Source organism: Littorina saxatilis, linkage group LG11 (assembly GCF_037325665.1).
Source record: "Littorina saxatilis isolate snail1 linkage group LG11, US_GU_Lsax_2.0, whole genome shotgun sequence".
Classification (NCBI taxonomy): Eukaryota; Metazoa; Mollusca; class Gastropoda; order Littorinimorpha; family Littorinidae; genus Littorina; species Littorina saxatilis.
The window spans coordinates 20,087,533-20,112,538 of record NC_090255.1 but is presented as its reverse complement, the minus strand read 5'-3'; the positions used below and the strand labels follow the sequence as shown (position 1 = coordinate 20,112,538).

Genomic DNA, 25,006 nt, shown 5'->3' with positions numbered 1-25,006 from the left:
TAAAAGAATGCTAAATCATGCATTGTTAATCGTATTTAAGAGATTCATGGAGAATGATTGACTTAGCCTAAAGCTCAAAAACATCAAAATTGACAAGAATTGAGTTACGCCAAAAGTCCACGATGAAATCGTTCTACAGTTCTGAGCAACTTACTGGAAAAATATTAAAAAAAAATACACACATAAATAAGCAATGGAAACAAGACAAAGAATCTGACACCCACCTTTTTTGGCCTGGGACCCCACGGCACTGCTGCTGCTGCAGTGACGACCGCGGCCCCGCCCTGTGACTGCTGGCTTGTCCATGTTGAGCATGCACGGGGTGCTGTCTGGCCGCGTCAAGCCCTGCTGCGTGCCGCCGCTGCTCGCCAACTCCTGCGAGCCCTGGGAACCCTGGGATAGCCGAGGACTGCGGATTTCTTTGGGTTTTGCTGATCTGTCCGACAAGCCTCCGGAACTGTTCTTGCCATCAGCGGGGGAGCTGGACTGACTGGTCCAGCTAGCAACGCCAGTCCCCGCTACAAGTTTCTCTGCCGATATTTTTCTGGTTGGGGCTATTCCAGCTCCAGCCGACCCTTTCCCTGATCGCCCGCCGGGTGAAACTGGATTGACAGTGACAGCGGAAACGACAGCCAGCGGGTTAGCGAGAGATCCGACAGCCAGCGGGTTAGCAAGAGATCCGACAGCCAGCGGGTTAGCGAAAGATCCGACAGCCAGTGGGTTACTGAGAGAAGCAACGGTGAGAGGACTGGTGACCGGCAGAGACTCACCACTGCCCAGTTTCCCTGACAGCTTGTCCAGGGGGTTGGCCTTCCCTGAACACAGCACATAGGGGGAGGAGGGAGAGGAGGGGGACTTGGGAGAAACAGCGGCGGGGGATCCTTTGGGGGAGGGGGAAGCTGACAGTGAAAGCTTGTCGTCAGGAAGCAGGGACTTTCCCGCGGCCGGTCTAGCCACCACAGACGCGATGCTGGAGTTGGAGCTGGTGGCAGAGGACGCTGGTCGGCTGGGGTCAAAGTCCATGTAGCCGCTGTCACTGGACAGCAGGGTGGGCGAGTGTTTGGACAGAACGGTGGAGGAGGAGGAAGAGGAGGAGGGGGAGGGAGGGATGCTGGAACCTGGGGAGGGGAGGAGGCTGGACGAGGCTGAAGGGGTGTTGTCAGAACCATCACCCCCGTCCATCACCAACACTATCTGACTCACACCTGCTACTGGAGAGGTTGACGCAGCAGCAGGCAAGCATTGACCTTCAACAGCCTGACCTTGAACTGTTTGTAATGTGTGACTTTGAACAGTTTGTAATGTTTGACCTTGAACGGCTTGTGAGCTCTGACCTTGAACAGTAGATGAAGTCTGACCTGGAAGAGGCGGCAGGGTATGACCTTGCACTGCTGACACAGCCTGACCTTGAACTACCGGCACAGTTTGACTTGGGTACACAGGAACGGGTTTGGGTAGCTGCGGATCGTCAGAGGAGGGAGGGTGGGTGGTGGGGGGAGGGGCGACAGGAGAGGATTGACTGGGTTCCTCCCGGCTCCTGGATCTCTTTGGCGCTGACTTACTCACCGGCTTGAACACCGACCCTTGACCCCCAACTGATCCCTGACCCCCACTACCAGCAACACTCATTGACATGTATGCGCTGCCACCCGAACTCCGCGGGCCAGAACCAGGAGAGGTAGCTGGGATGTTGCCGGGTTGAAAGCCCACATACTCTGCCTCCTGTCTGGCGGAGGCTGCTTCCCGACGCGACCGAGACCCGTGGGTACTTCCTGAGGAGTGCGACGAATCGCTGTCTGACTTTACTGCCATGGGAGAGAACTCTATGTACTCATCGTTCCCGTCTAAAGACTTTGGAGGCGTGGGAGTCTTCCTGAGAAGCTTACCTGGTTTCTGGGCAGTGGTGCCGAACGTTCTAGAAAAGGAGCCTGACTTACGTGCGGTGATTTTCTCAGAGTCTTTGCTCTTTTGCCGAATGTTCCGACCAAGGCTGCCGAACTTTTCACCGCCAGTGCTACTGTAGCTGGTGGCTGCAGGTGGTTGCTGGGAAGGCTCCGACTTCTTGGAGCTGTGCTTGGACGTGTGAAGGTGGAAGAAACTGCGCTTCTTGAGTTCCTTGCCCTGTGAGCCGCTGCGAGCGCGAGGATCCACGCTTGGCGTTTCAGCCTTGGGCACGGCCGCTTTGTTGCTGGAGCCGGTCGGAGTGGTGGCCGGCTCATACATGATGTAGGTGTCCACGTTCTCCGATGAGGAAGATCGGGACGGGGAGTCCTTCTTCCCTGTCCCTTCGTGGGAGTCGTAGTTGACGTAGACAGAGTCCGGCACTCCCCCTCCCAAGGTCATGCAGGTATACTCTGACTCGTGAAGTTTCTCCGAGCTGCTGGCCTTGCTGCTGGAGCGAGACGTGATCTTGGGGTTGGAGCGGTTGGGCGATGACTTGCGATGCCCCAATGTCATGTCCACGTAGCCGTTCTGCCCCGACCTGGAGCCCACAGAGGAGCCGGGCTGGGGGGAGGGCGTGTGTCTCTTCTCGAAGCTCATGTCCATGTAGTCCGAGTTGTTGAGCTGGGATGTCTTGGTCCTCACCTCCTGCGACAGTTTCCGTAGCGACTCACTGGACGAAACTCGCAGCGAGTCGAAGGAGCCGTGCGTGGAGGAGTTCTGCGAGCGATGGAACAAGTCGTGGTTAAGGCGACCCACCGGGTCAATCATGGCCGCCATGCGATGTTTCCGTAGAGGTCGTGTCCCCTGGCCGTGACTGGCCGACCTTGGCCGGTGACCTTGAGCCTGAGAGGTGTGCGGCATGCCGAAGCTGGCGGCCCGAGGCCTGTAGCCGTGGCTGTCGCTGGCCGTGCGAGGGCGGTAGAAGTCCAGCTCCATGAAAGAGTCGGAGTCGTCCGACTTGAGCGACATACTGAGCGGACTAGCGCTGGGGGTGGGAGACTCCATGGTGCTGTTACGGCTGTTGCGGTGGTGATGTGGGAGGTGGGTGATGAGGTGGGGGGCGCTGCAGCTCCGCCCGTTGTCCGACACCGCCTTGCTCGCCGACATGTCCACGTAGCCGCTGTACTTGAGCCCAGTCTTGACCGGTCGGGACCCCAGGGAGTAGGTTCGCATGGGCGGCTGTGTGAAGTCGCTGCCATCGTCTGACAGCATGCAGGCCACGCGGTCGGGTCGCAGGTGGCTGCTGCTGCTGCCGCTAGGACTGGCGCTGTAGGATGAGGACATGGGCACGTAGTCCTCTGTGCCTGTAGGTGTGGGGGAAAAAGGTAAGATAATTAGACACAGGTGAGACAGGAGTGTTGCTTATTCAAATAGCCAAGGGAAAGATGCATACAGAATGCTCGACAGAAGTAGCACTTAAAAAGCTAAATAAAACTTACGGAGAAAACCTGTATGTGTTCACATCTCTCAGATAAGACTTTGTCAGTTGTTATACCGCTGCACTCAACTTCTTCTTTGTTCATGGGCTTAGACTCCCACGTTTACTCATGTTTTTAGCACGAGTGGATTTTTACGTGTATGACCGTTTTTACCCCGCCATTCTGGCAGCATACGCCGATTTCGGGGGAGGCATGCTGGGTATTTTCGTGTTTCTATAACCCACCGAACTCTGACATGGATTACAGGATCTTTACCGTGCGCACTTGGTCTTGTGCTTGCGTGTACACACGAAGGGGGATAAGCCACTAGCAGGTCTGCACACGTTGACCTGGGAGATCGGAAAAATCTCCACTCTTAACCCACCAGGCGGCAGCGACCGGGATTCGAACTCATGACCTCCCGATTAGGAGGGCGACGTCTTACCACCACGCCACCGCGCCCGTCACTGCACTCAACAATTTTTGCATGAATTCTGAGATCAGGAAGTACTGTTCCTATGATTTTATCCTACATACGTGAGAGAGACACCCGTGAGATAATAATCGTTCAAATCACACGTGTGTATATCATGTAAATGAGGTCATGTCAAGCAAGTCTGGCAGGGACCTGTTTTTCCACTCGCGGCTTATGGTGCCAAAGTCACCGAGACAAACGTCATTATAGAAAAAAAAATTGCGCTCGCTAATTACCCGCCATGAATCTTTAGAACTAACACGTCACGCCACACTTTCAGAGTGACGTTTCTTTGCTTTGACGTAATAGATTGCACGAGGCTTTAGAAGAGATCGAGGTTCCAAAACAAGCGTCTTCAATTTAGCTGCCTCGACTGCGGGACATTTTCAGTAAAATACACGTAAGTACAGTATGTAGGATAAACAGAATACTACATGGCTTGCTGTGTCGTACCAGATTTACACTCGTTGCTTTTTCAAATAGTGAACAGCTCGCTTTCGCTCGCACTTCAATATTTAAAAAAAACAACTCGTGTAAATCTGGTATGACACAGCAAGCCATGTAGTATTCTCTATTTACGTGATGCGGAACACCAGCAACAAAAAAACAACAAGAAAAGCCAATGCTCATACGACTCACCTTTGTCTTACATTGCATGACTTATTCTAACGCTCTACCTCCATAAACATTCAATAAAATGATATATTCCTACTTATTGCCTTAAACTTCACCCTCTTGTGACCTTGACATTTGAACAAGATTAACCAGACTTGGTTCATGTCCAAAGATTGCCAAACCCTGGTCGCAGGTGAATTTTTAAATATCTAACTTCAACAATGTTAAAAGATAGTTAAGCTTTTCACTTTTTTGACCAGAACTTGACCCCACTGTGACCTTTAAAGTCGACAATGGTCAACCAGACTTGGGCCGCTCAGAAGGCCTAACACTACTCATTACTAAGACTCTCCTATCTGCTGAGGCGAGTCAAAAACAGACCTGGGAACCCCTGTTTTGCACTTGAAGTATTCTCAAACAAACTTGGCGTCTTCTCAGAAAAATAGGTGTACACCACACAGTATTTCAACATCGATGATTCAAACATGCTTCACACGCGTCCGTTGCACCGTTAATTAAAAATTTTAGTAATAAATTTTCATTTGATTAATATACTTACCCAACTCACATATAGCAATTAACCCTGGTTCAGTGCTGGTATCGCTGTACGCGTCCCCTTGGTAACAAGAAAGACGCCTCTAAAAAAGAGTGACCGAGACCCGTAAGGGTGTCTAGGCCAGCCCGGAAACGAGGCTGCCTTCCGTATGCGCGCGCATACTCCGCCATATGCATCATTCTAAAACGAAGCCCAACTCACTTCTTTTTTAGACATATATAACCCCACAGCGGGGAGGCGGGAGGGAATAAACGATGTGAGTTGGGTAAGTATATTAATCAAATGAAAATTTATTACTAAAATTTTTAATTAAATTACATATCTTACCCAACTCACATATAGCAGATTGCTACTAAAGGTTGGAGGGCACTTTACCCAACTAGGAATCGAGATTTTGTCCTGCCTCTACCCAAGCAGGTAACCCAGAAACGCATCCTGTCTCAAGGCATAGACATCCCTGAGAAAGACATCAATGAAGAACATTTCAAGAAAGCCAGTAAGCCGACTCAAGAACTTCCGCCAGTAGATTAAGGGGTTACTTGTGTGTTCAAATCGCGTGAAAGAAACATTACACATTTTGTGCACAGGTTCCTTTAAGCAATATGGACACATCTGTGCAAAGAAAAAAGGGGGTCGACGTATTAACTTTTTTTTTAGAATTTTTTTACTGGGGGTTGTCAAGTACGATTTTGCGAAAAACACTGCGATTTTTAACATGATCCCAACTGACATATTTAGCTCTACAAATAATAAATGAGACATTAGTTTGTGTATATAAATGAATGGAGAGTATAACTTTATCATAAAACAGTACTTATCAACGTGCATTTTCAGAAAATGATCGAGGTTTATCGAGGGCGTACACATAAAATTATCACTCCTTTAGTAGTAAAAACGTATTTAAAAAAAATTCGCGTGAAAGAAACATTACACATTTTGTGCACAGGTTCCTCTAAGCAATATGGACACATCTGTGCAAAGAAAAAAGGGGGTCGACGTATTAACTTTTTTTTTAGAATTTTTTTACTGGGGGTTGTCAAGTACGATTTTGCGAAAAACACTGCGATTTTTAACATGATCCCAACTGACATATTTAGCTCTACAAATAATAAATGAGACATTAGTTTGTGTATATAAATGAATGGAGAGTATAACTTTATCATAAAACAGTACTTATCAACGTGCATTTTCAGAAAATGATCGAGGTTTATCGAGGGCGTACACATAAAATTATCACTCCTTTAGTAGTAAAAACGTATTTAAAAAAAATTCGCGTGAAAGAAACATTACACATTTTGTGCACAGGTTCCTCTAAGCAATATGGACACATCTGTGCAAAGAAAAAAGGGGGTCGACGTATTAATTTTTTTGTTAGAATTTTTTTACCGGGGGTTGTCAAGTACGATTTTGCGAAAAACACTGCGATTCTTAAGGGGTTACTTGTGTGTTCAAATCGCGTGAAAGAAACATTACACATTTTGTGCACAGGTTCCTCTAAGCAATATGGACACATCTGTGCAAAGAAAAAAAGAGGTTGACGTATTAACTTTTGTTTTAGAATTTTTTTACTGGGGGTTGTCAAGTACGATTTTGCGAAAAACACTGCGATTCTTAACATGATCCCGACTGACATATTTAGCTCTACAAATAATAAATGAAACATTAGTTTGTGTATATAAATGAATGGAGAGTATAACTTTATCATAAAACGGTACTTATCAACGTGCATTTTCAGAAAATGATCGAGGTTTCTCGAGGGCGAACACATAAAATTATCACTCCTTTAGTAGTAAAAACGTATTTTAAAAAAATTCGCTCGACAGAAAACATAACTAAACTTGAACACAGCTAAGTTCACAGTATACATATACAATACCTGTAAACAAAATAAGTTGTTGCCTTATTGTCTGCTTCACAATTATTCCCGTACCAACCCCACCCCCATTATCTTGACTGACAAAAATGATAAAAAGAAATAATTTGGGAGCGCTGGACTTGTGATACATGAGTTTGAATCAGGGTGAAGGGTTGGGGGTCGGAACATTTGTGTGCAAAGTTTCATGAAGATCTGTCCAGTAAATTTCTATGAATCGCACACCACACACACACACACACACACACACACACACACACACACACACACACACACATATATATATATAATATATATGGCCTGGGGCGATTGTAGCTTCCCTTCTTCGTGTCCAGCTCTCTCTCTCTCTCTCTCTCTCTCTCTCTCTCTCTCTCTCTCTCTCTCTCTCTCTCTCTCTCTCTCTCTCTCTCTCTCTCTCTCTCTCTCTCTCTCTCTCTCTCTCTCTCTCTCTCTTTGCGAATATGATTTTGAAGCGCATTACATAAAGTCGGTATCTGATATCTAAAGTCCTGATATTTTGGATGCGGAGGAATTTTTCCTGGTGATGATCTGAGGTAACGGAATTGTTCATGCATTCTGAGGGAATTTGACAGGTATCGGGGGGTGTGTGTGTGTGTGGGGGGGGGGGGGCTTTTGGTGTGGGGTAAATGATTAAAAACGCCTGCACCCTAACTATGAAAGCAGCCACACGCATACTCACAGAGACACAGAGGCACGCATGTTTGTGTGACGGTTTGCACGAATGACCATTGAAAATTAGTTTTTGATAAAAACAAGCGACATTTCCTTTGAGCACACAGGTGCTCAGCCAATAAGTATTGAAACTTGTTCAATTATCTCAAAATGTCATAACGTTTGGCAATATAATTATTTAACAACAACAAAAAGACTACCGGATTCCGTACATAAAAAAGTCAGGGGCTGTAACAACAATTCGCGGCATTGGACTGTGGGAGCACGGACCTACATTCTAATGGATGGCTGGCTTTGGATCTAGGTCACTTTAGTGGGAATATCGGTCAACTTCGAAACCTGAGGACCAGCCACTTCCGGTTCCCCTTTCAGAGTAATGAGATTGCTGGGGCCGTAGAATTTTTCATCCAGTTTTGTCCTTTTTTTCTCCAAAATTGATATTAGTCGGAAGAAACAAGCACACGTGTGACACGTGTGGTGGGGGTATTTCCCGGCGAGTTTTCAGTGTTGTTGTTGTTGCGAAGCGAAGCGGCTTCCCAGTGCGGAAGGCAGGCAGTTTGTGCATCAAACAGTGTTGTTGTGATGGATGGATGAGTGAGTGATGAGGGTGAATGAGTTAGTTAAACTGTGACTGAATATCTATTGATTTATTGATATTAAAGTGAACATTAGGGGGGGGGGGGGGTTCGAAATGCACCATTGTGCACTCGCCTTGATGTAAGGAACACTACTGCAGTCTCTAACAGCTTCAAAGTGGGTTAGACAGGCTCTTGATAAAGACTGAGGCAAAATGTGCCAAATCACACATTGTCTTGAAAGAAGGAAAAATCTTCATTTGTCACCTTTCTGCACTTTTTTGACTTTGACTGAGTGCATAGCCACAATGGTCACAGACAAGATGCATCAAACAGATTTGAAAAAGACCCCAAACTGAACTTGTTATGACTATTTGTAACCCCTCTCACCTTTTTGACTTGGCCGTACCCAAGCAAAAAGGCAAAAAAAATCATAACTAATTCCATGTTGATTTTTGGTGGGGTGGACCTATTGTTCCAGACTCGCCTTGATTAGAGCAACACTAGTGCAGTGTCCAACATCTTTTAAAATTTGTTTTGACCTCTTGACAATGTACATGTCAACAATCCCTGACTATCCCTGACTGTTGTGTAGTGAGAAAAAAATCTTCATTTTTCCCCTTTCTCCACCTTTTTGAGTGTCAGTGCATAGCCACAATGGTCACAGAAAAGATGCAGCAAACAGATTTGAAAAAGACCCAAAAGTGAACTTGTTATGACTATTTCTAACCTTTCCTACCTTGTTCACTTGGCCGTACCCAAGCCAAAAAATCATAACTAATTCCATGTTCACTTTTTGGTGGGGTGGACCTATTGTTCCAGACTCGCCTTGATTAGAGCAACACTAGTGCAGTGTTCAACAGCTTTTAAAATTTGTTTTGACCTCTTGACAATGTACATGTAAACATGTAACCCTAATCCCTGACTGTTGTGCAGTGAGAAAAAATCTTCATTTCTCCCTTTTCTCCACTTATTTGTGTGTCAGTGCATAGCCACAATGGTCACAGAAAAGATGCATCAAACAGATTTGAAAAAGACCCAAAACTGAATTTGTTATGAATATTTCTCATCTTTTTTGGACTTAAAAAAATTTGTCCAAACAAAAACATTTCTTCATTTTCCCCCTTTCTCCACTTTCTCTTTCATGAGGAAGGGATAATCACACATAGTACGCCAGTGAGGTTAGAATGGTGAGGTGGGGTCTGAGGCTGGTAAGGGATTTGGGGGTAGGACCGACGAGAGGGCACGGATTCGGCAGTTCGCCGTGTCGAGTCAACTTCATATAGATCTGTGTAGGCGATCAACAGCCCCAGCCGATCTGGATCTGTTCAAGTCAAAAGTAAAGTCAAGGATACGAAGAAGTTTACCGAAAAACATCGATCCCAAGGACTCATGTTGTAACTTTTCAAAGCAGTTACATTCAATCAAAGCTCTATCCACATTAAACCGAACGGGAATCGTCGAAGATCCACGCAACTTCACTGCAATGTCGAAAACGAACTCATAATGTCACCGCAGATCTATAGTTGGTTTTGGTTTTGTGTCGCAGCAAAGAAACGAAGCAAATCTCCGGCTTTTATTTCACACTAAAAAACCGTTCATTTAGCGGGTTATTAAAATATATTTCTTTGAGGTTGCAAGGCAATGGCATCGCTGAGATGTACTCCTTCGAACACACGACACAGGTTAGAAATTGACTTCATTTGGGCGCTTTTTACGGCCAAAACAGAGTGAGCTTTTTGACGGGTTTATGGAAAAATCACTTCGGGGGCAGGTCTAAAATCCTGTGTACAGTGCCAAATCATACATCATTCAAAAGAGCAAAGTATGTTCTTTATTCTAACATATGGGCTAGGGTAAGTCATAGATATAAATAGACAGTGTCTGTCTATTATATCTGTAGGCAAGTGTAATCCATTCCTTCGATAGTCTCGTCATCTACACTTGCGTGAACAATGCAATTTTGAGTCTGTTTTGCATAAAAGACCTGCGAGATTTGTAGAAGTCAAAACAACAACTTACAGTCCAGCCTCTCAACTTTCGTTCCATGCAATTTGTTTGTCTGTACGTATAGACTGAGGGGTGCCCCGAAATGATTTGTAATCACAACATTCACAGACTTCAAATACGCCATTGAAAACTCGTCCACGTGCGTTTTAGATATACTTGGGTGACTAAAACTGTCGTACCTACCAAAGGCCGCTTCGCGTAAGAAAATGACTACCAGAGTCGCAAGGCTCGGGATTTTTTTTACAAGAAATTTATATTTCGTTGTTCTAGTCCGAATGAATATGAAGATATGGCGAGTTGAAAACGCCGATTCTTTCGCCAGAAACACGTCTGTTTCCACACCGGAAAGAAGGAATGGACTGAGCTACTAGAAGCACGGCGCCGTGCGTACAATCGATCGAATGATGTTATTCACACAATACCATTTGGCGATCTCTAAAAAATCATTTAAAAACGAACTAGTTGACATGTAATGAAACTATTTACTGAAATCAAGAAGTATCTTAGTTCTAGCCGTGCATATGACACACCCTTTCGCGAAAGCACACTGAACCGTGCGTATACGCATTCGCACCCGCAAACCACCAACCCAGGCGGGTTATCCAGATCCAGATTCAGATCCAGATCCAAGGGAAATAACTCAGTGAGTATAAACATGAGCAAGAACCGCAACCCGAACACACTCGTAACACCTTAAAATGCAGATCAACTAGAGTGGAAGCCCAATCTTTTGCCTCATGAGGCCTAGCTGTAGTAAAGGGCAAGACTGCCCTGACACTCCCTGCCTGACTCTGCCACCAGCCAAGAGCTTGCCTAGCTATGGTGGAGACCCACTTGGCTAACGAGAATTTCAACATATCTCTAAACCGTACCATGATGAAAGAGATAAAAAGAAGTTTCTGAGTCTCCAAACGAGTGTGCACAGTCCGAAACAGAAATCTGCTGAGGGCTCTAACAGGACAAAAATGTACATCAGGATCTCCAAGAGCAATAAACTTGCTCAAGAGAGGAAAGTTGAGTCCGCGCCACCCGAAGAGAGAGGACTGACTGCCCCCCCCCCCCCCCTTTTAATTCCTTGCCAACACTTGAAGGCATGCCTAAACAATGTGGCAAACTAAAAAGCTAAGGTTGACTTAAGTCATTACCTCTACCAAAGTCGATAGAAAAACTTTCTATCCTTAACCAGTGTTTAACGTCGTTTCTAACCGTTCAGGGTTAAAAAGCGACGGAGTTGAAAGATAAGAACAAGAGCTGTTAGAATCAATAATCTGAAAAGATCCATGCAAGTTAGAAAAATCATTGAACTCGAAATGATCAAAAGGCTAAATATGGCTCTGGAGGAGCCAGAATATTGCTAAAAGGTTTAAAAAGTGAACGAAGCTGGATTCTCCAAATTCTGCTTACTTGCCAGAAAATTTGAAGGAACTCTAAGTACCATAGATCAGTCTTTCTCCAAAAAGCTGTCCAGAGCAAACCTAGCCAGAAAAAACCTTCTGCATAGAACACAGAAACTCTGAACCAAATCCAGAGTTGAGGCATCAGCCCCTAAGTATCTCAAGTATACCCTTACAGCAGACATTCAAGTAATTCCAATGTGAGAAAGCAAAGATGCCTTCTTGCCAGCCTAAAGAGGTCTGGAAACCAAGATTGCAAAGACCCGTACTGTGCGACCAACAGGTCGCCCAAACTAACTCAAAAAGAGCCCTGTGAAAGCGAGGGTACCAAACCCAAAGTGGATAACAGCCAGCCTGAAGCTTTTCGTTTGGAAACGAAAAACAGCCAAGACCTGTCCTGCACTTTCCTTTTACCGTGAGATTCTCTTAATTAGAGAACCCGCGTGCATAGAAGCGGGCTCAAAAAGAGACCTTTCAAACAAGAAAGAGATTAACCTCTAGCCAACAGAATAAAACTTAAAGGGCAGAGGCTCACTCTCAGGTAAAAAACGGCAAAGTAAAATCTTTGTATTTGAGTCCTGTCGGCCCACAAAGATAACCTGTTAAACGTAACCGCCCAAGCGAGAGCTAAAAGCAAGTTTTGTTCAAAAGAGCCAATCATAAAGAAAAGATGCCGCAATCTACCAGAGCTAGGAGACCTTGATCTAACAGACAGTTTCTCCTTGCTATCACCATCGCCAAACCCGAGGGCGGTTCCATAGAACGAAAAACAAGAGAACCTAAGTCCTTAAGCTTGGAGTTAACCGAAGCCTACAGAAAGCGCTCCGCGAGTGACACGCTACTTGAGCGTAAGAAACAAGCTGAAGCACCACCACCACCACAGGTAAAAAGTCGTGCGTTGCCCACAAAGGTAGTGGTGACAAAGAAGACTCGCTTGCGAAAACTCCCGCAAGAACAAGATGACCCCGCCAGAGGATCTAAGAACTTAACACTCGAAGATTCTCCACAGAAAGCTCAAACCAACTACAAAATGCCGCGAACCGCGACACAGCTGAAGTATGAGCCTCCCCATTTCCTCCTCTTGTTCAAGCATCATAACGAACATCGAAATGATGAGAACCAGACACCAATCCTGATAAGGCAGAAACTTGCCAACAATCGGAAAAGTTTGAAAAGTTTCAAACGTCATAACACCATGACCAGATCTCCATCCACCTGACTCACGCCAGCTGGAAGACTGGAAGAGAAAGTGAAAACAGCCTGTAAAAAGGCAAAGGAACCGCAGAAAACGGAACCAGAAGCCAAAAGCTGAAAAGTGCCGACTACCAACACCACAGTGTTAACGGTAGAAGGATATCCCGTCCTGTACCCAGAAGCCACAGCCGCAAAAGCGAAAGCGCAACAGGCCGTGGATAAGAAAACATCAGGACCAACCGGTTGCAAAGAAACACACCGGACGATCCCGTTGTACCTTGAACCATTTCAGCCGCTAGCGCCACTGCACCTGCTAACTTGAAACAGAACCTAAAAACAGTGCTTTACAGAAAAACAGGAGCACCTTAATCTGAACAGCCTTCATGCACCTCCGTGCAATCCAGAAGCTGACTCCATGCTAGACTTAAATCTCCAACAAAGAATCAGCCCTACTGCTCGCTTCCTGCCCCCCTGCTCGGTATCAAAGGTAGGAAAGTGACCCCCAGAGAGACTCGCATGGTCAACCCCAAGAATCACCCAGCCCACCAACTTCCTGCCTCCAGGGCGAAAGCTTACGTTGCCTAGGGCTCTTAGCCGCTGCTGAACGTGCGCCAGAAAGCGGAAGAACAGACACGGTTTCAAACTTCACCGCACAAAGCTTGCTACCTCCTGCGAACGTACACCACTTTCACCGGAGAACCCGGCTACACGCGGCCATTTGCCAACCCCAGGGCAATGGACAACGATTCCCGGAAGCTGAAGTGAACATCCTGTTCCTCCGAACTTCCAGAAGTCATCAAACCGGATAGAGGTGGAGGAAGTAAAGCTTTGCTCTCAACCACCCCTCCAGTCAAAACTTAAATGCCGTTTTCCCCCGCCCACGTCACTGCGCTGGACAGCCTGAACGGCAAGTTAAGCTGGGTGTCGTCCATCCCCGTGGACGCACCCTCATAAGGAAGTATCTTCGTTATCCTCTCCTTCATGCTCGCAATCGCAATCGGGAAGGTGACCCCCGCCTCTCGCGGTCCACCAACTTCCACAATACTTAAATGCCATTTTCCGTCGCCCACGTCACTGCGCTGGACAACTTGAACGGCAAGTTAAGCTGGGTGTCGTCCATCCCCGTGGACGCACCCTCATAAGAAGGTATCCTCGTTAACCTTTCCTTCATGCTCGCAATCGCAATCAGGAAGGTGACCCCCGCCTTTCGCGGTCCACCAACCTTCACAAAACTTAAATGCCGTTTTCCGCCGCCCACGTCACTGCGCTGGACAACTTGAACGGCAAGTAAGCTGGGTGTCGTCCATCCCCGTGGACGCACCCTCAAATGGAAGTATCCTCGTTATCCTTTCCTTCATGCTCGCAGTCGCAATCAGGAAGGTGACCCCCGCCTTTCGCGGTCCACCAACTTCCACAAAACTTAAATGCCGTTTTCCGCTGCCCGCGTCACGGCGTTTGGACAACTTGAACGGCAAGTAAGCTGGATGTCGTCCACCACCGTGGACGCACCCCTTCCTGCCCCCTGGGCGGAAGCAGATGCCTTTCAACCTGGCCCCAGTCTACTGACGAGGCGGGAAGCATAGGAACATCTGTTCGCTTGTCAGGGCCCTTAGCACCCACTGACACCCCGACTAAGCGGTGGATATCAGCCAGTGGTTCAGAGCTTTCGCCTGGGCTTTGACCAGAGGCTACTTTCTCAAGACAACGCTCTACACTTTGGCTGGAGAACCCAGCTACTCATGTAGTCCACATACCTTGTGAGGAAGACGGAACACCAAAAGGTGAACCAACAGACGCCGGAGACCGTGAACTCCCCACATAAGGTCACAGCAGGGGACGAACGACCACTGTCCAGAGACGAACACACAGCAACCCCGGCCGGGAGAGCACGTAGTCCTGCCTTTGATGACGAAGTGCCAGCTGCCAAAGCAGAAACCTGTGAACTTAAAGTCAAAAGCAAAGAGGCCACGTCTACAGACGCAAGCCCAATAACAACATGTTTAACACCGAGCCCGGACTAATCCGTAGGCTTAAAACAAAGGTGGCCACTGCACCCGGTGTTCACAGGCGGTCACCCATCCAAGAACTAACCGGGCCCGACGTTGCTTAACTTCGATGAAAGGACGAGAACCGGTGCTTTCAACGTGGAGTGGCCGTTGGCCGGCAAAATGGGGGTTCCGGACTAGTCACCAGCGTAGTAAACAAACTGGAAGCGGACTTGTCTACCGGCTTAGCGGGTAAAACAATCAACACATCAAAAGATTTTTAGCAAGAGAATCTACAACAGAACCGGACATAGACCGGATTGTTTAGACTTCCTAAAAGCTTTCTAAGGAGAAAAGGGCACAGCAGCTACCTATTAAGAAGCTGCCCTCTTCTTAGCATTGTCAGCCATGACGGAAAAACGACTCACGAAAACATTTCTGAGAAAATCGCAAGTCCAAAATACGGCCAACAAAACTGCCAAAATCAAGCAAAATACAAGGAACGACCTCACCTCAACATAGTTGTGAAGTCCAGATGACAAGAAGAGACCAAGAGGAACGAAACAAAGTCAAAAAGACTAAGTAACAACGGCTGAAACAGCCAGAGCGTACATAAAATGCGACCAGTCCCACTGACGCTGAGTTTTTAGAATGATGCATATGGCGGAGTATGCGCGCGCATACGGAAGGCAGCCTCGTTTCCGGGCTGGCCTAGACACCCTTACGGGTCTCGGTCACTCTTTTTTAGAGGCGTCTTTCTTGTTACCAAGGGGACGCGTACAGCGATACCAGCACTGAACCAGGGTTAATTGCTATATGTGAGTTGGGTAAGATATGTAATTTAATTAAGTTTAACAATACATTTAAAACATATGCTTCTTTCAATGTGTAATGACAATAGCTGTTATCATTAATCAAATGCCGAGTTGTAAAGTTATTTTTTATCATCAAAATAAACAGTGCCTCAGTAAATAGATAGGAATAACAGGGATTCGCTTGTGAAGAAAAGTAGTCTAGGATATTTTCTCGTTGTACTTTTTTTCAACCGACTGTACTGATCGTATTTTAGACAAAAAGGCTTACAAAATACCGCGAAATCGTATGGGTTCCCAGGTCTGCTACTCAAATCTGCACTCAAGACATTCCTTTTTTCCAAATAATCCATGCATTATACACTGCCCACCCCATCCCACCCTGAATAACTGTACATATTTTAATGTTTGATGGTGTGTGTGTGTGCTAGTGACTTTAAGTCTCCGTGTGTGTGAACGAGTGTATGTGCGCCTTGAGTCGCCTGTTGGTGAGATATGTGCGCGTTATAAATATTCGTATTATTATTATTATTATTACTAAGACTCTCCTGATTGCTAGGGTGAATCACAAACAAAGAAAGCGTGGCACTCACTCCCTCCCTCCTTGACGGGCGGCAGGGGGTTGTGTGTGGACATGTCCATGTAGCCCGTCACCACGTCCTGGTGGGGGTGGATGGGGATGGGGGCCGACGACTGCCAGTGGGGGTTCATGGGAAGGTATGCTGACTCCTGCTCCTCTGTAAGCAAGATTCCAACCACAGTGAGGCTTGGTGTGTCATAGTACACTTTGTACAGGGCTGTCAAAATGCAGTGAGTCGGCTTATTTTAAGCTACCTTTCACACACACACATACACTTCAACGCACATATTTATGCACACATCACATCACACCACTTCACTACACACCACACCATTACACACATCACATCACACCACTTCACTACACACCACACCATTACACACATCACATCACACCACTTCACTACACACCACACCATTACACACATCACATCACACCACTTCACTACACACCACACCATTACACACATCACATCACACCACTTCACTACACACCACACCATTACACACATCACACCACTTCACTACACACCACACCATTACACACATCACATCACACCACTTCACTACACACCACACCATTACACACATCACATCACACCACTTCACACCACACCATTACACACATCACATCACACCACTTCACTACACACCACACCATTACACACATCACATCACACCACTTCACTACACACCACACCATTACACACATCACATCACACCACTTCACTACACACCACACCATTACACACACATGAACACACGCATGCACAAACGTACCCACGCATGCATCGATACAACACAACACAAATACACAGATGCACGCACACATACACACTACCCCTCAGCCCCCCCCCCACACACACACAGAGTACACTCACCTTTATGCATGCCGGGTGCCATGTCCATGTAGCCCCCAGTGTTACCGGGGGTGGGGGGCGTGATGCTTCCTGGCTGCATGTCCATGTAGCCTCGACCTTGCCCGTCGTAATCATCATGGTCCGCTACACGCAACACGCAACACGCAAAACACAGTAAGGATCTGCTGCTATGCCATCTTTCAAGGCAGCTAACGACAATAAAATTAAAATAAAAAGAACAAGAATGGAGGCTTTTATGAAATACAATACAAAAATATTCACAAGCGCCTTAACCTTTTCGCTGCCAATAACTATTTGTATTTACAGTATTACCCGTATTTACCTGAACTGACAACTAAGAATGTGCCCTTGATGTATAAATTAATACACCACACACGCACATATTGTTTGCTTGTGTATTGTTGTTGTTCTTTGTTGACCGTTAAAGCAAGTTACGCATGACGTCATTTGACGTCCTACAGGCAGCGCAGCGAAAGGGTTAACCTGCCAGTCTTAAAAATTAATCAAGAACATACACAGCAGACAAATAATAAGAAGATGATTGGGAGATCGTTTTTTTTTAAAATTAATTTTATGTTTTGCTACCCCTGCTATCTTTTGAGGAAGCAAACAAAACCGAAGTCAAGTTTTACTCTCTCTTTCTTTGTCTGTTGTGTTGGTTGTTTGTTCAATGTACCAACAACCAACCAATCAATGTAAAGACGGGCAGGCACAGGTGCTTGTGAGAACGGGAGGTGACTTGCATCAAGCAAAGAAGAGAAAAATAGTTACCAGGAGAAGAAGGAATGGAGAGATGGTCGTCAAAGTCGGGCTCCTCTTCCAGCGGCATGATGTCTGGTCCGAGGCTGCTGTGGCGAAGGGGAGAGACACAAAACTCATTCAGCCATGGGAATTGAAATAAGTAAAAGCGGCTGAAAATGTGTAAGTTAGTTAGTTAGTTAACTGTTGCTTAATGGGTCCAGCGGACCATTTAGGCCAAATCAGGACCCCAAATGTGTAAATAATATCAAAGTCGACGGCGCGAAGCGCCTAACCTTAGTCTGGGGGCATGCTCTCTCACGCTCTGTCATCTCTACTCACCCACCCACCAACACACATATTTCATTCCTCACACACAGTCACGTCCACACACACCCGTATTCCCTACACACACACACAATGTCGACACAAACAGAGAGAAAAATTCTCACCCATACATACACTGCTCCACCCCCCACCCCCACACAACAAAAAAATGCTCACTCATACCCATACTGCTCCCCCCCCCTTCACACACACATTGTTCACTCCCCTACCCCTGCACACACACTGCTCAACCCCCCCCTCCACACACAGAGACAAATGCTCACCCATACACTCACTGCTCCCTCCACACACACAGACAAATGCTCACCCATACACTCACTGCTCCCTCCACACACACAGACAAATGCTCACCCATACACTCACTGCTCCCTCCACACACACAAACACACCACTCATCCCCAACACATACCAGTAACCACTCACACACCCCACTTGTATTGCTCACACACAAACATACACCCCCCCATACACACACGTACACACACACACATAAACAAACTTACAGGGAATGCATGTCAATGAAATCATCTAGAGGCGGCATACTGCTGCGTGACGCTTTCGAATCGTTGCTGTCCGAACGCAGGCGATGAGCTCCCATTATCGGCTGGTCAAACCTACAACGCACAAAATAAATTATGAAAATAAAGTTATGAATTTAAAGACAATGCCTGCTAAAGACTTTTACTAGGCTTCCGACACATATAAAAAGAGAAAAAAGCAAACATACACAAAATTAAAGCAAACAAACTTTCTGACTTGAACATTATCTGCAAGTTTGTAGTTGAAGAGAGAAACAATAACAATCTTTGTCTCTGCTTGCGTTTTGTGGGTACTTATGTGTGTGTGTGTGTGTGTGTGTGTGTGTGTGTGTGTGTGTGTGTGTGTGTGTGTGTGTGTGTGTGGTGTGTGTGTGTGTGTACGTGTGTGTGTGTGTGTGTGTGAGAGAGAGAGAGAGAGAGAGAGAGAGAGAGAGAGAGAGAGAGAGAGAGAGAGAGAGAGAGAGAGAGAGAGCTGTACTGAACTGAACTGACATGTAGACAGACAGAGAGGAACATTACCAAGAGTGTGTGAGGACAACACTGGCAGACAAGCAGACAGACAGACGAGCAAACAGGCTAGCAGACAGACAGACAGACAGACAGAAGAAGGCATTACCCGTGTGTGCAAGGACTAGTTCCGGGGGAGACAGGACACTGACAGACAGACAGAGACGGACAAGCAGACAGACAGACAGACAAGCAGACGGATGAACGCATTACCCGTGTGTGCAAGGACTAGTGCCGGGGGAGACGGGACACTGGAGGTGAGATGTGGAGCGAGCTGTCCCTGTGTAGCTGGACATCGGTCTGGGCTGGTCAACTTTCGACCGCATTCGACCTGACCTGTAACACAACACGCCAACATTTTGTTTAGGGGCAAATTACATCTGCGCAGAGTCAGCGGCACAGACGACGCACTGCAGATTATCGAGGTAATTCTTTTTTTTTCTCCTAAAACTGTCATGAACCCTGAAGATTTTTAAGGAGGGGTCTGGGGGCCCCCAGACGCTGAAGGATTTGTATAATTAACAACCAAAAAACATCACCACAGACATGACGAATCCGGATTTTCAGCTTCTTCTTCTTCTTCTGCGTTCGTGGGCTAAAACTCCCACGTACACTCGTGTTTTTTGCACGAGTGGAATTTTACGTGTATGACCGTTTTTTACCCCGCCATTTAGGCAGCCATACGCCGTTTTTGGAGGAAGCATGCTGGGTATTTTCGTGTTTCTATAACCCACCGAACTCTGACATGGATTACAGGATCTTTTTCGTGCGCACTTGGTCTTGTGCTTGCGTGTACACACGGGGGTGTTCGGACACCGAGGAGAGTCTGCACACAAAGTTGACTCTGAGAAATAAATCTCTCGCCGAACGTGGGGACGAACTCACGCTGACAGCGGCCAACTGGATACAAATCCAGCGCGCTACCGACTGAGCTACATCCCCGCCCGATTTCCAGCATATACCGTAAGAATCCCATCCATGTGAACACCGTGTGCAATCACAGCAACGCAAGGCAAAAGTCTTACCCCTGCGTGAAACTTTCGCTGGAAGTCCGATGGCGGAATTCCGACTGACGAGGCATCGTGACTGTAGTGTTCATGTCGCGGCGTAAGTCCATGTTCTTCATAAACCTGCACAACAGAAATCTTATTGTTAAACTCAACCTACTTTACATGAAGTGAATATCTGTACAGACATTCATCATAATAAAGACATTACAGGGGTGTGCAAATTTAAAAATAAACAACTCACCCACGGGTTAGTAGAACACACACAGAAACATTGGATTATAAACAACGCCATGGTTGTTTTTCAGTGGCCCGAAACAAATTAGGGAGCGCTTTCTCATTGGTCAAAATGTAAAACTAAACTAAGGGATGTAACTCACATCGTTGAAGCAGACGACATTTTCGAACACGATCAATACTTCAGAAAAAGCGCCTTAGAAACAGTACTTACTGTTAGGGCTTCGGTTTGGGCTTTGTTTTCATTATGAAAAACAAGGGGAAATGTATTTTGGCCATTCATTTTAGTAAGGAGTTGGCATTTGAAGCTCTATCTTGAGTTTTGTTTGTGAAATTTTTAGCTAACCCACGGGAATGCTACTCAAAGACCTCAGCTAACCCGGCCAATTTTTAACTCCCCCCGGGTCACGGGTTAGTGGATTTGCACACCCCTGTATTAAGACAGACACGCCAACAGTGCATGAGATCATGACACTGTAATGTAAAATAAGCCTGCAAAAGCGCAAGCATGCATACCCACGGAAATTTTGATAAAATGATGCAAACTCAGGATCACTAGAATTATCACTCAGCAGGCTGGCGCTTTGATAATGGCGGCAATCTACCAATTCGTGTAAACATTTCATGTCTGACCAATTCCAGTATAGTCATGGATGAAAAGTGTACCCAAATGAGCAGTGTACAGAGGGGTGTTGAACTGAACACCCATATGCAGGGATGGCCAAATCTCAAAATTTTAACTCGCCAGTCGGGTGAGTAACGTCAAAAAAGTCACTAGCCCGGCAGAAATTTTGCTGGCTTGGCACATACCACAGTTGATCTGCAGTGTTTATATGGCTTAAAAACCCGATATTACAAGTACAACCAAAAGGGTCGCATTTGACCAGAATTTTCATTAGCCAGCCGGGCAAGTTGCCAGGCGGTTTCTACTAGCCCGGCGGATTTTTTACTCACCCCTGGCGACTGGCCGGACGATTTGGCCATCCCTGCCCATATGACCAAAATTATCCGTGTCCTCTCAACCCCAACATTGTCAGGGTATGTTTGTATGCATATATATATTATATGTGAAGTCAATGAATAGTCAGTCTCTTTTTCTGTTAGAAAACTTTGGGACTGTTTTGAATTATGTTCATGTGTATTATAAAACAAAAAGGAGATTAGCAAAAAAATCTTTGTTTGTGTGTGTGTGTTCACGCTTATAATAGCACCAGTTTGAGGGTTGGATAAAAAAAAAGGGAGACTTCTAAAGTAAAAAAAAGAAAAAAAGAGCATTGTACTGACGTGAGGATGGTCTCGTGGATGTTCTGCGCGATGACAGCGTCGTCACACTGCATCCACAGCTCCCCCTCCCCTGTAGGGGCGATCTTGCCCACCTCCATGCGGAACAAGTTCTCGTTGTGAGCCAGCGACCTCACTGTCTCCAGCTGAAACCAGCACAAATAATCATCAGGATATTTCTATGTCGCTAATTCTCCAGCTGAAACCAGCACAAATAATCATCAGGATATTTCTATGTCACTAATTCTCCAGCTGAAACCAGCACAAATAATCATCAGGATATTTCTATGTCGCTAATTCTCCAGCTGAAACAAGCGCAAATAATCATCACATTTCAAATTCTCCAACTGTAACTGTCACAAATAATCAACAGGATATTTCTGTCGCTAATTCTCCAGCTGCAACCACCACAAATATTCATCACAATATTTCTATCTTGCAAATTCTCCAGCTGTAACCAGCGCAAATAATCATCACAATATTTCCAAGTCCAATAATTCTCCAGCAGTAACCATCACAAACAATCATCAGGATAATTATTTCTATGTCGCAGATTCAGTTATGATTCTTAGCGTTTGCAATACTGAGAATGTAAAACACGAAGTAGTCATTGACCAATAAACAATAATATACTCAAGACCAAATCAAATATGTCAAAGTAATAGTATAAATATATATTATTCCCCCCTCTGCTTCTTTACCTCTGTAAACTTGTAGGGGTAGTTATTTTTCGATAATGACGCAGCAACCAAACAAATAACGACCCAGCAACAGCCTGAATCCTCGATAGTGCAATGGGTTGAGAAGTTGTTCTGTTTCGGTACTACTTTTTGCGACTGAAAAGTTCCGAACGCTCTAACGTACGAAGTATACATCTCTGGAGCAAACAATACAAACATACCGCATTTAAATTAACAACTACAGGCCTGAACACATGAATCTTCATATAAAATCCATGAGTTCGGTTGTTTTCTGAATCTAGATTTGCCGTGCTCAAACGTTCATCACAAGCAATTTCCCGCAAGGCAAGTAACTCATACTTTGTCTAGCGACAAGAGTAGTTCCCCTTCTTTTCACTCAGTTTCTTCGACAACAGACTGCAATCCGACGGTCAGTTTTCAACAATATTTCATTTAATAAACAGATCACACGCAACCAAATGCACACATCTCATCAATTTAAACAACATAAAGCGGTTTCATACACTATTTTCCCCAGAAAACTGAACTTCATACAGTTTTTAACGTTGGAACACGGGTGCAAAAGTTCGTCTGCTAGTCCCATTTGACGAAAGAACATTATCCTAAGCAATACCAAAACATATATAGAACACACAATATCTGCCTTTGCCGCCACAGCAGAATAACAGCATATCTGTGTACTTGATTTTAGTCCAAAATAGGAAAACTGACAAGAAGTGTTAACAGAATGGAATGATTTGCACGGAACTATACAACCGCGCATTAATCGATCGCCTGCGCAGGTTGACTGGTTGAATGAATAGGATTCGATCAAACTTTCGCAAAAAACCTCCTCTTTTCTTTGAATAACTGAAGAAAGGAGGAATAAAGAGGTTACACACCTCGTCTCAGTGATTATAAAAAATAATGGTCTCAGTTCACGGTCATGAAAAAGCTCGCTAAAGCTCGCATTTTTCATGATCCGCTAACTTCGACCATTATTTTTAATAATCACTGAGACTCGGCGTGTAACCTCTACATAATTAACTATACAAATCAAATGTGCACACACACAGAAATACATGCAAAAACACACACACACACACGCAACTGAACACTCAACCCCCCCTTCCCCCCTCCCCACCACACACACACACAGACATACCTGAAAGATAAACTGCGGGCGATCAGCGTTGAGCTTGACCAGGCAGATGTTTTGTCGCGTCATACACAGACGGTACTGGCCCCGGATGTTCTTCATGTGTCCAAGACCCTTGGGCTGGACCATTATCTGCCATACAAACTCTGCAACACAACACACACATAACATGAGACATAAGACAACTTTGTCTTATATATTATATATATATATACTAGATGAATACCCGCTTCGCCGGGTACGGCTTCGCCGGGAAGAAGTAGAGCCGAATACCCGGCTTTGCCGGGTGTGCGCCGGCGAACGAAGGAAGGGAGATAAACGCGCAAAACACTGGAGAAGATAAGGAAGAGTTACTGGGAATGGATGTACAGAAAAACCAAAATCGGTTCAGCGCGAGAGCACGCATGTGTTCAAAATTTTCCATGATTGTGTCCGGGGCATGGCGATCTTCGTAGTAGAGAACGCTATGGTCCGGGGTCTACCTGAATATGCCCACCAAATTTGAAGCAAATCCATCGAGAACTTTGGCCGTGAATCGTGAACACACAGACAGACAGACACACACAAGCCGTATATAGATATAGATATATATACATGAAGGGGGATATTTTTCAAGGCACTAGTGCATAGTACTAGCAGGTCTGCACTGCCTAATTTGACCTGAGAGATCGGAAAATTATCCATTTTTAATCCACCAGGCACAGCGGGGATTCGAACCCTGAACATTCAATCTTGAGGGCAGGTGTCGTTACCACTCAGCTAAAGAAAAGCGCTCCTTACATATATGTTGATATATCTATTCAAATAAGGATCTGCTCAATAAAGACAGCATGGCTGTCTGCATTATTTAGGTCTTAATGCATATATCCTTTCATGTTCATTTTCTCTTTCAAAAAACAAATTGACAAAGACTTGTGATGACTAAATTAGCAGTGTGCGTGAGGGTGTGTGTGTGTGTGTGTGTGTGTGTGTGTGTGTGTGTGATAAAAAAAAAACCAAGACAATTAAACCCAGCAGGATATCCTGTTTGCCTTCAATCACTGAAATTTTTGTTGGGATTTTCTACTCAGAATGGAACATTTTATTACTCCCCTCACAGAAGGAGAGCAGATGGATACAAAGATTATCCCACTCTCACTTACATATATATAATGTTCAGCAATGACTGCCTTGATAATGGCTACAATAGAAGCCATTCAGCTACATGCAGCAAGTTTCTAAATAACAAAAATCTGAAAATTCAATGATTACTGCACTGATAATGAGTCAAAATGACCCCCACAACTTTAGAAATACAACTATATTTTATGTGTATTTCCAACCGACTTAACTTTTACTCAATCCTTCAGGCTACAATGCAAAAGAAGAAATTTCTCTCTTAAAAAACATGTATACACACATAGATATGGCAACAACAAAAAAAAATAGTCTGTTTACGGTAACCCGACCGACCCTATTTTTTTGCGCGACCCTAGACTTTTTTTTTGGCATTTGGGGGAAAAAAAA

General features: G+C 45.5%; 1 protein-coding gene and 1 pseudogene across 2 annotated transcripts in view; both read right to left on the bottom strand.

Moving 5' to 3' along the window:
- Positions 1–25,006, bottom strand: part of LOC138979964 (insulin receptor substrate 1-B-like) — an 84,668-nt gene that overhangs the window by 8,538 nt on the left and 51,124 nt on the right. The window contains exons 3-11 of one of the 2 annotated variants that reach the window (XM_070352727.1): positions 23,507–23,646; positions 21,665–21,807; positions 20,162–20,266; positions 19,350–19,472; positions 18,594–18,704; positions 17,776–17,852; positions 17,005–17,127; positions 16,138–16,281; positions 225–3,248 (exon numbers count right to left, since the gene is read on the bottom strand). In XM_070352727.1, the coding sequence (XP_070208828.1) occupies positions 225–3,248; positions 16,138–16,281; positions 17,005–17,127; positions 17,776–17,852; positions 18,594–18,704; positions 19,350–19,472; positions 20,162–20,266; positions 21,665–21,807; positions 23,507–23,646 (3,990 nt within the window). The remainder of the gene's footprint in view (positions 1–224; positions 3,249–16,137; positions 16,282–17,004; positions 17,128–17,775; positions 17,853–18,593; positions 18,705–19,349; positions 19,473–20,161; positions 20,267–21,664; positions 21,808–23,506; positions 23,647–25,006) is intronic. The other variant, XM_070352728.1, reaches the window with a different exon arrangement.
- LOC138980930 (5S ribosomal RNA) lies at positions 14,790–14,908 on the bottom strand (annotated as a pseudogene).